The 13,391-nt window shown below is 39.2% G+C and overlaps 2 protein-coding genes across 2 annotated transcripts; one reads left to right on the plus strand and one right to left on the minus strand.

Annotated features, from left to right (window-relative positions):
- Positions 1–609: 609 nt before the first annotated feature.
- LOC111384214 (protein FAR1-RELATED SEQUENCE 5-like) lies at positions 610–2,298 on the plus strand. Its single transcript, XM_023008473.1, has 6 exons — positions 610–749; positions 867–1,034; positions 1,077–1,228; positions 1,306–1,542; positions 1,624–1,727; positions 1,804–2,298. The coding sequence occupies exons 1-6, from the start codon at positions 610–612 to the stop codon at positions 2,296–2,298; spliced, it is 1,296 nt and encodes a 431-aa protein (XP_022864241.1).
- Positions 2,299–8,094: 5,796 nt separating this feature from the next.
- LOC111384215 lies at positions 8,095–8,798 on the minus strand. The gene is made up of 3 exons (XM_023008474.1): positions 8,781–8,798; positions 8,464–8,706; positions 8,095–8,379 (listed from the first exon to the last, which is right to left on the minus strand). The coding sequence occupies exons 1-3, from the start codon at positions 8,796–8,798 to the stop codon at positions 8,095–8,097; spliced, it is 546 nt and encodes a 181-aa protein (XP_022864242.1).
- Between the last annotated feature and the right edge of the window lie 4,593 nt (positions 8,799–13,391).

Here is a 13,391-nt window from a genome sequence, read left to right on the forward strand (position 1 = left end):
TACCTTTTTTCCCCCCCCCCCCATCCCAAAAATAGCAAACGTGAGCTCGTTGTTCTCTTTTGCTTCCAAGCTTGAAATCCAGCAACTCTTCCCTACTCCACTACCATCCGACCAGCAAAAATCTTTTCCACCTCCGGTGGCTTTCGACTGAGCTGAACGAGTGACAACGGTTCGTCAGTGTACCCATTTTGTTGAATTGAGAAATCCAGAAATTCGAATCGTTGCCAGAATATCTTCTCCACCTCGAACTCTCTCTCATATCCCACATGAGCTAAACTTCCGGCAACGGTTCGAAATGCCCAAAACCCTCCTACCATTTGCCCGTTTTCCACACAAGCCGTGACTTATTCATGAGTGCACTATTCTCTGTCTTTGTGTCTAATTTTCCTCATTTTCATATAAGTATATTATTGATATTCTCGCTCAGTATTGGAAATGTGAATAAATTTTGTGATAAGTTTGTTGTAATATAAATATGTTATTACTTGGTAGCATTGTGTAATTGGTGAATATGTATATAGAAACTGAATTTATGTTGATGTGTTTATTGTAGTGTATTTGATTTATGTGACTTAACGTTACCAATTATATTATCGCAGAAAGTAAATTATGGAAGACTTGGTCAATAATTCTTTGGTAGACTCTGAAAATGAGAATGTTGTTGAAAATATGAATATAGTGGAAGAAGAAGGTTTAGGAGATGGGGACTCGATGTGCCAGATGTGGGTATACAATTCAATGATAGAAAAGTAATGTTTGAGTTCTACAAAAGATATGCCTACAATGTAGGTTTTCCCATTTGGAAGAGGAATTCAAAAAAAAAAAGGAGACGACGGACTTTTAAGACATGTGACTTTTACATATAGCCGTAAAGGTCGAAGAAGTACTAATGTCGTTGGTTCGTTGAAGCCTCAACCAACGATGGAGATGGATTGTAAAGCTAAGATCTCTGCTTCTTCAGATGTTAATGGAACCTGGAGAATCAACATAGTCAACCTCGAGCACAATCATACATGTAGCCCTTCAAAGTCCAGGTTTTACCATTGCAATTGAAAATTGCCAACACATGTGAAAAGAAAGCTTGAAGTGAATGACATAGTAGGAATACCATTGCATAAAAGTTTCAACTCTGCAGTCGTTGAAGCTGGTGGTTATGAGAATTTGCCTTGTGTAGAAAAGGATTGTCGAAATTATATTAAGCAAGTAAGAAGATTACAACTTGGAGAAGGTGATGCAGCCGCAATACAATCTTACTTTTCCAAAATGCAAGCACGATGCCCGAATTTTATTTCAATATCAATTTAGATGATAAGTTGCGACTGAAGAATGTATTTGGGACTGATAATAGATGCAGGCAAACATGTAGGGAGTTCGGTGATGTTGTCACCTTCGACACCACTTACCTGACTAATAAGTACAACATGCATTTCCCTCCTTTTGTTGGAGTTAACCATCACGGTCAATCTACATTGCTCGGTTGTGGTCTATTATCAAACGAGGACACATATACATTTGTTTGGCTATTTAAAACATGGCTTGAGTGTATGCATGGTCAAGCATCCCATGGAATCATTACAGACTAAGATAGGGCCACGCAAAATGCTACTCAGATTGTCTTCCCAGATACTAAGCTTAGATGGTGTTTATGTCACATTTTGAAGAAATTGCTGGAGAAGTTTGGGTACCATGTTGACAAGGAAAACATATTTTCGGATATACATAGATTGGTATATGATTCGTGCAAAATTTGAAGAAGGTTGGGGATTGATGATTGATGAGTACGAATTGCATGATAATGACTAGTTGGCTGGACTGTATAACAACAGAGCTCGTTGGGTTCCTTGCTTCTTAAAAACCACATTTTGGGCTGGTATGTCTACGACTCAGCAAAGTGAAAGTATGAATGCCTTCTTTGATAGGTATGTACGTACGAAGACCTTGCTTAAGCAGTTCGTTGAACAATATGAACGAGCACCAAGGAACAAGGTTGAGAAGGAGTACCAAGCTGACTTCAAGTCATACTTCCAGATGGTACCATGTGCAACAAATTATGAAATGGAAAAACAATTTCAATTGGTGTACACAATTTCAAAGTTTCGGGAAGTGCAAGAAGAGTTCACAGGGAAGACATATTGTGATCTCGTAGCTGCTTTGGAGGGAAGTTCGGGGACCACGTACGAAATTTTAGAGGATGTGCTAATGGAACACATACGGAAGAAAAAAAGTGGTTCGTCTCTTTTCGGAGGGATAATAGTGAAATTGTTTGTAGTTGCCACTTGTTCGAGTTCCAAAGGATAATATGCAAGCATGCAATCGTAGTCTCGATCCGTAACAACGTGACATCAATGCCCGAGAGGTATATACTATGAAGGTGGAGAAAAGATGTTAGTCGAGCGCTCACAAAAGTGGCAGTGAACTATGTTGGCTTAGTTACTACTCCCGCACAGTTGAGACACAACGATATGTATCATGCTTTTTCGCAATTGGCGAACCTCACTATAGATGACGAAGGGCGTTCACGTGCAATAATGGACTGGATAAAAAGCCAATATAGAGAGCTTACGCTGACCAAGTCGAGTAATGGAAGTAATGTTATGTCGCAGTTAAGGATGGCATTTCGGCTCGCTGCCTGTGGCTTGTTCGTCAAAATCCCATAAGCGTGTGGATTCGTTGTACAAGTAATAATTGTGTTATCATCCCACAGGGAATAAGATCTAATTTCAGTGTATTCGATATAATTAAATTCATGTGATTAACTAAAAGTTGATGTTTGTTTGAATAGCTAATTAAGTTTCATAACTAAAAATTGCAAAATTGATGAGAATTTGTTTTAGAATTCAGATGAGTGAATGTATTGGATTTTCGACGCCACTGATCAATTCTTAGTTCTAATTCTCAACCTATGACAATTATCTCAACTCATGCAATTGTGACGATCGATAATTTCACTTTTATTTATTATTATTTCCGAAGATATAACAAACCTATGATTACCACAAGACGATCCTATTCCTAGTCCGAATTCATATGGCAAACACGCATTGATGTATAGGATTATCACACGTGATCGCACATGTCACAAATATTATTCCTAACATTCATTGTCCATGCATTCCAATAACAGTGTTCTACATACCGTGAATTTTCCAACACTACAAATAAGCAACTTATTGTCCTAATTATGCGCAAACATTAAAACAATATAGATATGCATATTAAAGAAACCACAACACAAGAATTAAGATAAAAACATAAGGTCTCGAATTAAAAACTAAGAGTCAATCAGTTTTATCATCCATCCAATACAAAGATATTTAGCCTAGCATATTAATGTAGGAAAAACAGGAAAAATAAAAGAACGACATTACCCAAATCCTTCACTTTATGCCTTCAATTCCGAATCCAAGTGATGAAGTCTTGTTCTTCAATGTATATCCCGCTCTCTTTTTCCTTTTTGTCGGCTTCCAAGATGATAAAAATTAGGTTCCCCGTATTTTTGTCGAGTTTTGGTACAAATATCGTGTAAAGAATTGTAAACCAAGACTCTCCAAAACAAAATAAAGAAACAAATTTTTTTTTGTCGGAATTGAACCATGCGTACGCATGGTTCATTTGGTGCGTACGTATAGTAACCTCAATCGAGTTTCGGAAGTTAAATTTTCCAATCGTGCGTACGCAAGACCTGAAAGCCTATGCGTAAGCACAGTTAAATTATTTTACTGGCCAATTTGCAATTTGATCCCTAAACTTTCTGAAGTGTGTGTTTTGGTCCTTTCCCAAAATTTCTTATCCCCTTAGCTTTTCTTCAACTCCAATTGACTCTTGGTGTTCTCAACTCATCATTCTCTGTTCCAATTCAAATTTTAGATTATTGCATCCTAGTCCCCAAACTTTGCCCTTGATGTAATTGAATCGTTTTTTCCCGCTTATTTTCTTTATTCTCGTATCTTCCATTGATTGTAATCTACATACAATATATACATAGGATTAAACCATATTTTATCAAATTCATCAACAAATACTCAATTTTAATGGCCTAAATAAGTGTATAAAATACACTTATCAAACATCCCCAAATTTGAACATTTGTTTGTCCTCAAACAATTTATAGTCCAATCCAATTAAACTTTGGTTAGATGGTATGCTGTCAATCAAAGGATTGGATAATTGTGTCATTACTTTGAAAAGTGTCCAAATTACACATTTGAAATGAATCTCCCCTTATTCAATGTGAAACTTAAAGTGTGTGTGTGTGAATATTCATGTAAACATCACAATACTAATAATTGGTTTAATTCCCAACTTGCAGTAGTCAATTATTTCCTTTTCTCACTAGTAAGATACACATCCCCAAACATATGCTTTTTCCTCACTTTTCCCGAGGTATGCACTAAGGTTGACTTTTAGCTAATTCTGATCCTTACCCTCTCTCATTTGGATAGATCTTAGCTAATATAGATTCTCATATCAACTAATAAGGATTTTCCCATATTTTTGATTACTTCGGCTTCTAAGACTCAATTGAGCTAATAACCCATTGTCAAAGGTACAAGTCCCTAAAATAGTTGTTCGAGGCTTAATCTTGGCACTTGGTGCATCTTCCATTTCATGCACCTGCTTCTCTCCATTAAGCGACTAAGTGACTCCTGTAGCGAGTTTTCAGTCAATGACTGTCAAGTCAGATGACCATAGGGCACCAGGTTTTAAAGACCCTTGCAGGATTAATTGCTCGAGTCAAAAATAATCCGAAGAGAAGTTCTTTTTACTTCTTTTAATTGTCAAGATTAGTGCAATGCCCCTTATTAAACACATATTCTCGAAACCGAACCCCTAACTCGAGGTTTTCGTCTCAATTCATCTTATTGGCTTTAGATAATCCTCACAATCATTTCACACATGGAATCCTTACTTATCTCAATGTTTCTTTATACTAGTTTGATCATTTCCAAATTCTCCTAAAAGAGGTTTTATGGTCTTATTTATTTATGTTGGTTCGGGTTTGAATCAACTACGTTCAACTTTCTCCTTATATAAACCAAGTCATCAACTCATAATGCAGAACATGAATATCGTGCTCAATAGAGATCAAGTTTCACATCAACAAGTGTCAACTAACTCAACATATAATTCATCCAAGGTTCTTAGTTAATTACACAATTCCAATAGATGCATCATTGCCAGCAAGGTCATCCAACCCACACAAGCACACAAAAGTTAAAAACAACACACGAAAGGTAAAAACATTTTTTTTTTGTATAAAACACACCAATCATGCGAAAAGAAGTAAACATGAAGATAAAATATTAGATCACCCCCAAACTTAACAGGTGCATTGTCCTTAATGTACCACAAGAGGGAATAAAATACAAAAAGGAGGGCATGAAAGGAACCGAGACTCCCCTAATTAATTGGAAGGTGGTGGTGGAGGTAGACGGGAAAGAATCTCCCTCATCAAAGCAGATTGCTGGCCCATCTTGATTTGCATATTACGGACCATGTCATACGTCTGATCAGCCCGAAATTGCATGCCATCCATCATTCCAGTATAACGGTCCATTTTTCCAAGTAGCCTATCAATACATTGACGTAAATCAGAGACATCTTCTTGAGTCCTACTCGCGCTGGCTCGTACAATCCCAATGTTAGTTTGCATATCTTGTACCAGTAAATCCAAGGCTATAAATCATTGCTACAGCTGTTGAACATCCCTACTCAGCCCGATCATCATCGCAAACATATGTCGCAGTACGGGGGGTCAACTGGTGGCTCATGTTGCGAGGCTAGGTGGATGTCAACGTCAACCCCATAGCCTGTCTTGTCCTGGTTATCTTGTCGTCCTTGTTTGTATTGATTGACTTTTCTCCAAGAGTTTTGGGTGGAGAGAATGCTGATTGGGGCAGCAGGACGTATTGCCTACTCAGCTGGTAGGAGCTACACTCCATAAGCCCTGTATATTCCACATATAAGGCTTGGAAATATGAGTGTGTGTCGTAGGTCTTCTTCGGCAGCGCGGGCACAAATCAAATTATAGATGTGAGTGCCCAAGTCAAATTTGAGCCCTCTAGCTATATGGTAGAGCAAAGCAACTTTAGTGTGATCGAACTTGTAACAATGCTTGGAGGGATCAACATTGTGGCAAACAAACATTATCAGAACTATAAGGGACTCAGTTAAATTACTGTCTAAGAAATTTGGTCGACGGAGCGGCTAGGCATCTGCTCTTCCATATAAAACTTGTGCTAACTCTGACCAATTCTACTCTGGTGGTATCAGGATGATTCCTGCTCGATTCAATTCAAGATATTCATCAATGACCTCAGGTGTAAACATAAACCATTTATCCCGCACCCAGGTTCGGTGCTGGTGATCGGTCCAAGGCTCATTGATGGAGAAGTTGAAATTTGTGTAGAACTCTTGAACAAGTATAGGATAAATAGCAAATGGTTTAGCCATCACCTTTTCCCAGCCCGCACAGTGAATTAATGTCTCAATTTCAAACCCTGGGAAATCTTCCAATACCACTTTCAGCTCGGGTAAAACAGTCCATTTGGCGACTACTTGCTCAAATCGAAACTTATGCTCTGAGCTTAAGAATCTTCGCAGGCCACATTCATCAACTCGAGAGCGGCCCAGGTTGGACGAAGAAGAGGCTTTGCCTTTCTCTTTTGAAGTGGATGGAGCGTCGCGTGTGCATTTGGGAGGGATTCCTACAAAAGGCACAAATTAAGCAACATGAAATAGATGAATGGGATAATTGTTATTAACAGAATACCAAGAGTACCAAATGAAGAGCAAAGTGTAGTGCTATGTGTGGGGGAAGAACACAAGTAGTGCGATGGAAGGGATGGTAAATACAATGTGTTGTTTCCCTTCAATTTCAAGTTATACAATAAAGTAGATGTAAGCAAGTATAAGGTGTCATTAAATTGTGGAAAGCCCAAGTGTTGTGCAAAAATAAAGCTAAAATGTAGACAAATGAATCTTTGGGACAATTAAACAAACACCTTATGGGAAATGTTGTAGCAAGAATGTCCATATGCCTATTTTTGTGATGAATCTACCAATTTTTACATCAAATTAAACAAAATCCACCATCTACCTAAGCCCAACCTCCACAATAATCCATAAAGTCCATCAAATTGCACAAAAATTGAAAAAAATTTGCAACCCGAGAGTTTTCAAAGTGAAGTTTATTACCTTTGAGTTCTTGGCAATTGAGGGTGTTTGAGTGGATGATGTTGATGTACAAGGTACTCTAATGTGACCTAGTTGTAATTCCCAAGTGAAGGGATGAAGAAATCTGGGGGGAAATGCGCCGGTTCATGGAGAAATATAGGTGTGCTCGTGTGTATGTGAAAGGGTGAAATATGTAGGAATTGTGTGTGTGGGTAAGGGTTTGCATACGCATGGCTTGGTCCGTGCGTACGCACATCCCAAGCAGATTGGCCTCGGGCGGCCAATCTGCATAATTGTGCGTACGCCGGCCTGCAGGCCGGTGCGTACGCATGGTTAGCCCAAAATTAATTTTAATTTTAATTTTTTTAACTGACTCTCCGCACCTATCCCCGATTGAATTCTTTACATAACACATTTTAGGACTATGCAAAATGACTATGACATAGAAGTTCAACGCCAATCCCGAATGTTAGTTTTGGTTTAAACCAAACCCGACCACTCATGTTCCACTCCCAACCTAATACATTTACCACTATGATTGAAAAATGTGCAAATGATGTGGGATTCAATAGATTATAAGTCATTCTTGTACCCAAAATTACACGTTTCAGCCTCGATGATCGTAATATCTCATTTTTATCTAGATATTCGTGATGCCCTCCAATTGCATGTATATAATGATTGAACTCCCCTAAACTTGTGTAAAACAAATATGAAATTGCGTGACCTGTACATTGACTTAACAACTGAGTAATGAATGGATGACACCTAATCTATCTAACACACCCAAGCAATAAAGAGAACATATAAAAATCCTAATCTAATGTAACAAAGTGGAATAAATAAAAGGGCAGAGAATTGGGTTGCCTCCCAATAAGCGTTATTTTTATAGTCTATAGCTCAACTTTGTTGCTCAGGCTACTCTGCACTATTAAGAGGTACGGTCGTCTTCTCATTGGAGTAGTCACCTCCCCAATAGGCTTTCAACCATTGTCCATTCACTCTAAACCTCCTCTGTTCATCCTGAGATACTACTTCTACAGCACCATGTGGGAGCACGGCTACTACTATGAAAGGACCTGACCATCTAGACTTTAACTTTCCAGGAAAGAGTTTGAGATGTGAATTGAACATTAATACTTGCTGGCCAACTTCAAAATCCTTCTCTTTTATATGTCTGTCGTGCCATCTCTTGGTTTTCTCCTTTTAAATCTTTGCATTCTCATATGAATCCAAACAAAATTCCTCTAGCTCATAGAGTTGTAGAACTCTCTTTTCTCATGCTACCTTCATATTGAAATTGAGCAAATGAGTTGCCCAATATGCCTTATGCTCTAACTCAACGGGCAGATGACAGGCCTTTCCAAACACCAGTCGATATGGAGGCATGCCAATTGGAGTCTTAAATGTTGTTCTATAAGCCCAAAGTGCATCGTCTAGCTTCTTAGCCCAATCCTTACAGGACGCATTGATTGTAGCTTCGAGAATCTTCTTTAACTCCCTGTTGGAGATTTCCACTTGCGCACTAGTCTAAGGATGGTACGGAGTCGAGAAAAGGTGTTCTACTCCATATTTAGCCAACAGCGATGTAAATAATCGATTACAGAAATGCTTTCCACCATCATTAATAATTACCCTCAGAATGCCGTATCGAGTGAAAATGTTCTTCTTCATGAACTGAGTTACCACTCGCCCGTCGTTAGTTGGCAAAGCTATAGTTTCAACCTACTTAGACACGTAGTCCACTGCCACTAGTATATATTGTTGACCGTTGAAGGGAGGGAATGGTCCCATGAATTTAATGCCCCAAACGTCGAAAATTTCAACTTTCAAAATGTTTTTTAAAGGCATCTCGTTCTTCCTCGAGATATTTCCAGTCCTTTGACAGTTGTCACAATGTTTCACCATAAAATGTGCGTCCTTGAACAACGTAGGCCAATAGAAACCCGATTGTTGTACCTTTGCTACTGTCTTGGTTGCTGAGAAGTGGCCCCCATACGGTGCAGAGTGACATGACTCTAATACTTGATGCTGCTCTACCTCTGGCACACAACGATGTATGATTTGATCTGGACCCTTTCTATAAAGAATTGGATCATCCCAAAAGTAGTGTTTTAGGTCACTGAAGAATTTCTTCCTTTGGTGACTCGCGTAGTCTGGTGGGATGATGGGTTGGGCTAAATAATTGACATAATCGGTGTACCATGGTATAGTGATAATCCGAAAAAGTATTTCATCAGGAAAAACTTCATTGATCTCCACTATAGGGTTTGACTCATGCGATTCAAGGCGAGAAAGGTGATCTACCACAACATTCTCACTTCTCTTTTTATCTCTGATCTCCAAATCAAACTCTTGCAATAGGAGTATCCATCGAATAAGCCTCGGCTTTGCATCCTTCTTGCTTAGTAGATATTTTAAGGCTGAATGATCCGTATAAACAATTACTTTTGACCCAATCAAGTTGATCTAAATTTGTCCACGGCGAACACTACTGCCAAAAGCTCTTTCTCTGTAGTCGCATAATTCATTTGAGCCTGATCCAAAGTTTTACTGGCATAGTGAATAACATGGGAACTCTTCTCCTTTCATTGACCCAACACTGCCCCCACTGCATGATCAGTGCATCACACATACGTTAGAACGGATAATTCCAATCTAGAGAAGCCAATACTGGAGCAGAAACCAATTTTTCTTTTAAGACATTGAAAGCTATCAAGCACTCCTCAGAAAAGTGAAATGGGGCCCCTTTTTCCAGTAGATTGCATAATAACTTCGAGATTTTGGAAAAATCTTTGATGAAGCGATGGTAGAACCCAGCGTGACCCAAGAAATTTCTAACTCCCTTAACTGTTATCGACGGTGGTAGTTTTTCGATGACTTGTATTTTAGCTCTATCAACCTCAATACCCCGTGCTGAAATCAAATGCCCTAACACAATCCTTTCCTGAACCATGAAATGGCATTTTTTCCCAATTTAATACAAGGTTTGTGTCTTCACATCGTTGCAGCACTTTTCCCAAGTGTTCAAGGCCCCCCTTAAATGATTTTCCAAACACTGAGAAATCATTCATAAACACCTCAATAATATGTCCCACCATGTCTGAGAAAATAGACATCATACGGTGCTGAAAGGTGGCTGGAGCATTGCAAAGACCGAAGGTCATCCTCCTATAAGCTAAAGTGTCATAAGGGCATGTAAAAGTTGTCTTCTCTTGATCATCAGGCGCTATCAGAATCTGGTTGTACCCCGAATAACCATCCAAGAAACAATAGTAGGCATGTCCAGCGAGTCTCTCCAACATCTGGTCAATGAAAGGGAGGGGAAAGTGATCCTTCCTAGTGGCGTTATTGAGTTTGCGATAATCAATACAGACTCTCTAATTTGTGATTGTCCGTGTAGGGATGAGCTCATTATTCTCATTTGGGACTACCATGATTCCTCCCTTTTTCGACACTACTTGTACTAGACTGACCTAATGGCTGTCTGATATGGGATAGATTATTCCTGCATCCAAAAGCTTTAATACTTCTTCTCTTACCACTTCTTGCATATTTGGGTTTAATCTGCGTTAATACTCAATTGAAGCTTTGTAATCATCTTCCATCAATATCTTGTGCATGCAAAGCGAAGGGCTGATTCCTTTTATGTCTGATATCGTCCATCCTAATGCTGTCTTGTGCTCTCGAAGTACTCTTAGCAGCTGATCTTCCTCTGATTCTGTAAGATTGTTTGAGATAATTACTGGGAGCGAATTCTTTTCTCCCAAATACGCATAGCGCAGATGAATGGTAGTTGTTTGAGTTCAAGATTTGGAGCTTGCTGTATAGATGGTAAAGGTTTTATGGGTCTTTCACCGAGCTCCAAACATGGCTGCTTGAAAAGTGGTGGTATGACTGCTAAATAACGTGCACATTTTTCTGCTTCCTCTTTTTTCGATGAAAATTCCTGAGAATGCACCAACTAAGCCTCAAGTGGATCTTGAGGGTGATCAAGTTTGAATGTCTCAAACACTTCTTCCTTTATTATGTCAATCTGCATGCAATAATCTGGTTATTCTGAAATCTGAAGGCTCTAAACACGTTGATTGTCAGTTCCTCTTCATCTAACCTCAATATCAACTGACATTTTTGTACATCTATCAGAGCCCTTCCCGTAGTCAAAAATGGATGACCCAATATGAGGGGGACGTCTCGATCTTCTTCCATATCCAGAATAATGAAGTCCACTGGGAAGATAAACTTATCGACCTTGACCAAAATATCTTCACAAATACCTCGCGGGTGCTTGATCGACCTATCGACTAACTGCAGTGAAATTGTAGTCGCTTTTGCTTCCCCCAAACCTAGTTTCCTGAAAAGAGATAAGGGCATTAAATTAATGCTAGCTCCTATATCATACAGTGCCTTATCTATATACAAATTACCAATATTACAAGGAATAGTAAAACTCCCTGTGTCTTTTAGTCTCGATGGTAATTTGTGTTGAAGAATTGCGCTGCGCTCCTCAATAAGCATGACTATTTCATTGTCTTCTAGCTTCCTCTTGTTTGATAAGATGTCTTTCATAAACTTGGCATAGCTAAGCATTTGAGCTAGGGCTTCAGCAAACAGTATGTTAATGTGCAGCTTCTTAAATACTTCCAAAAATTTCTGAAACTGCTTATCTAGCTTGTGTTTTTGCAGTCTTTGTGGAAATGGGATTGGAGGCACATATGCTTTGACAGGAGTGCTTGTCTTAACTCGTGGATTGCCCAATGACTCGATTTGATTTTCCTCTATTGTTTTGTCTAATTCATCAACTTGCTCCTCACCCGTTGTAGGTGTCTTTTCTGTGATAGTTGCTGGCCGCTTTACATGTATTTCTGGTAACTGGACTCCACTCCGTGTAGTTATGGCTTTGACCTGCTCCTTAGGGTTTGTCTCGGTGTTACTAGGTAACGTCCCTTGAGCTCTACCTGATAGTGCGGCTGCAATCTGTCCCACTTGTTGTTCCAAGTTTTTTATTGAGGCCTGTTGATTTTGAAAGTTGGTCTCAGCTTTAGTAATGTACTGAGCCAGCAAATCTTCTAAAGACGGTTTCTTTCTTTGCTGTTGTTGCTCCTGTTGGAACCCCGGTGGTTTATTCTGATTGTTACCTCCTTGTCCTTGTCCCTGATTGCTAGACCATGAAAAGGTTGGATGATTCCTCCAATCCGGATTAAATGTGTTGGAGAAGGGACTATTTTGCTGTCTCTGGAAGTTCTGCGCATAGCTCACTTCTTCAAACTGGTTAATATGTGTAGATGCCAGAGGGCAGTGCGTGGTATTATGATCAGCTTCGCGACCTTCACAAATTGGTGGAGATTGGTGTACCATATTAACTGACTGAGATAGATTATCCATTTTCATTGTAAGAACTTCCATTTGTGCAGCCAGTGCTGTTACTGCATCTACATTATGCAACCCTGCTGTCTTTTTTGGAGCTTCCCTATCGGTTGGCCACATCAATTGATTCTCAGCTACTCTTTCATACAAGTCATATGCCTCATCCACATCAAGTTTCATCACCGATCCTCCTGCAAAAGCATCTATCATATTTCTGAATTCTTGCTTTAGACCATAGTAGGATAGATATTGCTGAGCCTTTTTAGGGATGTTAAGGCTGGGGAATTTCTTGAAAAAATTCTTGAATCTCTCCCATGCCTCCGGATAGCTCTCGAGATCTTTCTGCTTGAAAGTGTGGACTTCATTCCTAACTTGATGAATTCAAGAAGGTGGAAAAAATTTCATCGTGAATTTTTGAACCATATTGTTCCAAGATTGAATGGTCCTATGTGGTAAACAAAAAAACCATTCCCTTGCAGTGTCCTTCAAAGTATGAGGGAATAATCTCATTTGAAATACATCTGTTGATATTCCTTCGTGACTAATTACCTCACATAGCATAAGAAAAGCCGAAATATGTTCATGAGGATTCTCTGTGGCTTTTCCAAAAAACTTGATGTCTTGGTGATTTTGGAACAAATTGATGACATCTAGTCTAAGGTGGAAATTAGGTTGTCCAAAGGGAGGATATACTACAGCTGGTTGCACTGGTACTGGAATTGGATTAACATAATCTCCAACTAAGATAGGGGCTTTGTCCTGGATAGTTCTCGGTTGATTTGGCTGCGGTATTTGCTCGTGAAGTTGAACTTGATGCTGTGGTTGATTTTAGTTATCGGCCATTCTCC

The sequence above is a fragment of the Olea europaea genome, unplaced genomic scaffold, assembly GCF_002742605.1.
Source record: "Olea europaea var. sylvestris unplaced genomic scaffold, O_europaea_v1 scaffold2869, whole genome shotgun sequence".
Classification (NCBI taxonomy): Eukaryota; Viridiplantae; Streptophyta; class Magnoliopsida; order Lamiales; family Oleaceae; genus Olea; species Olea europaea.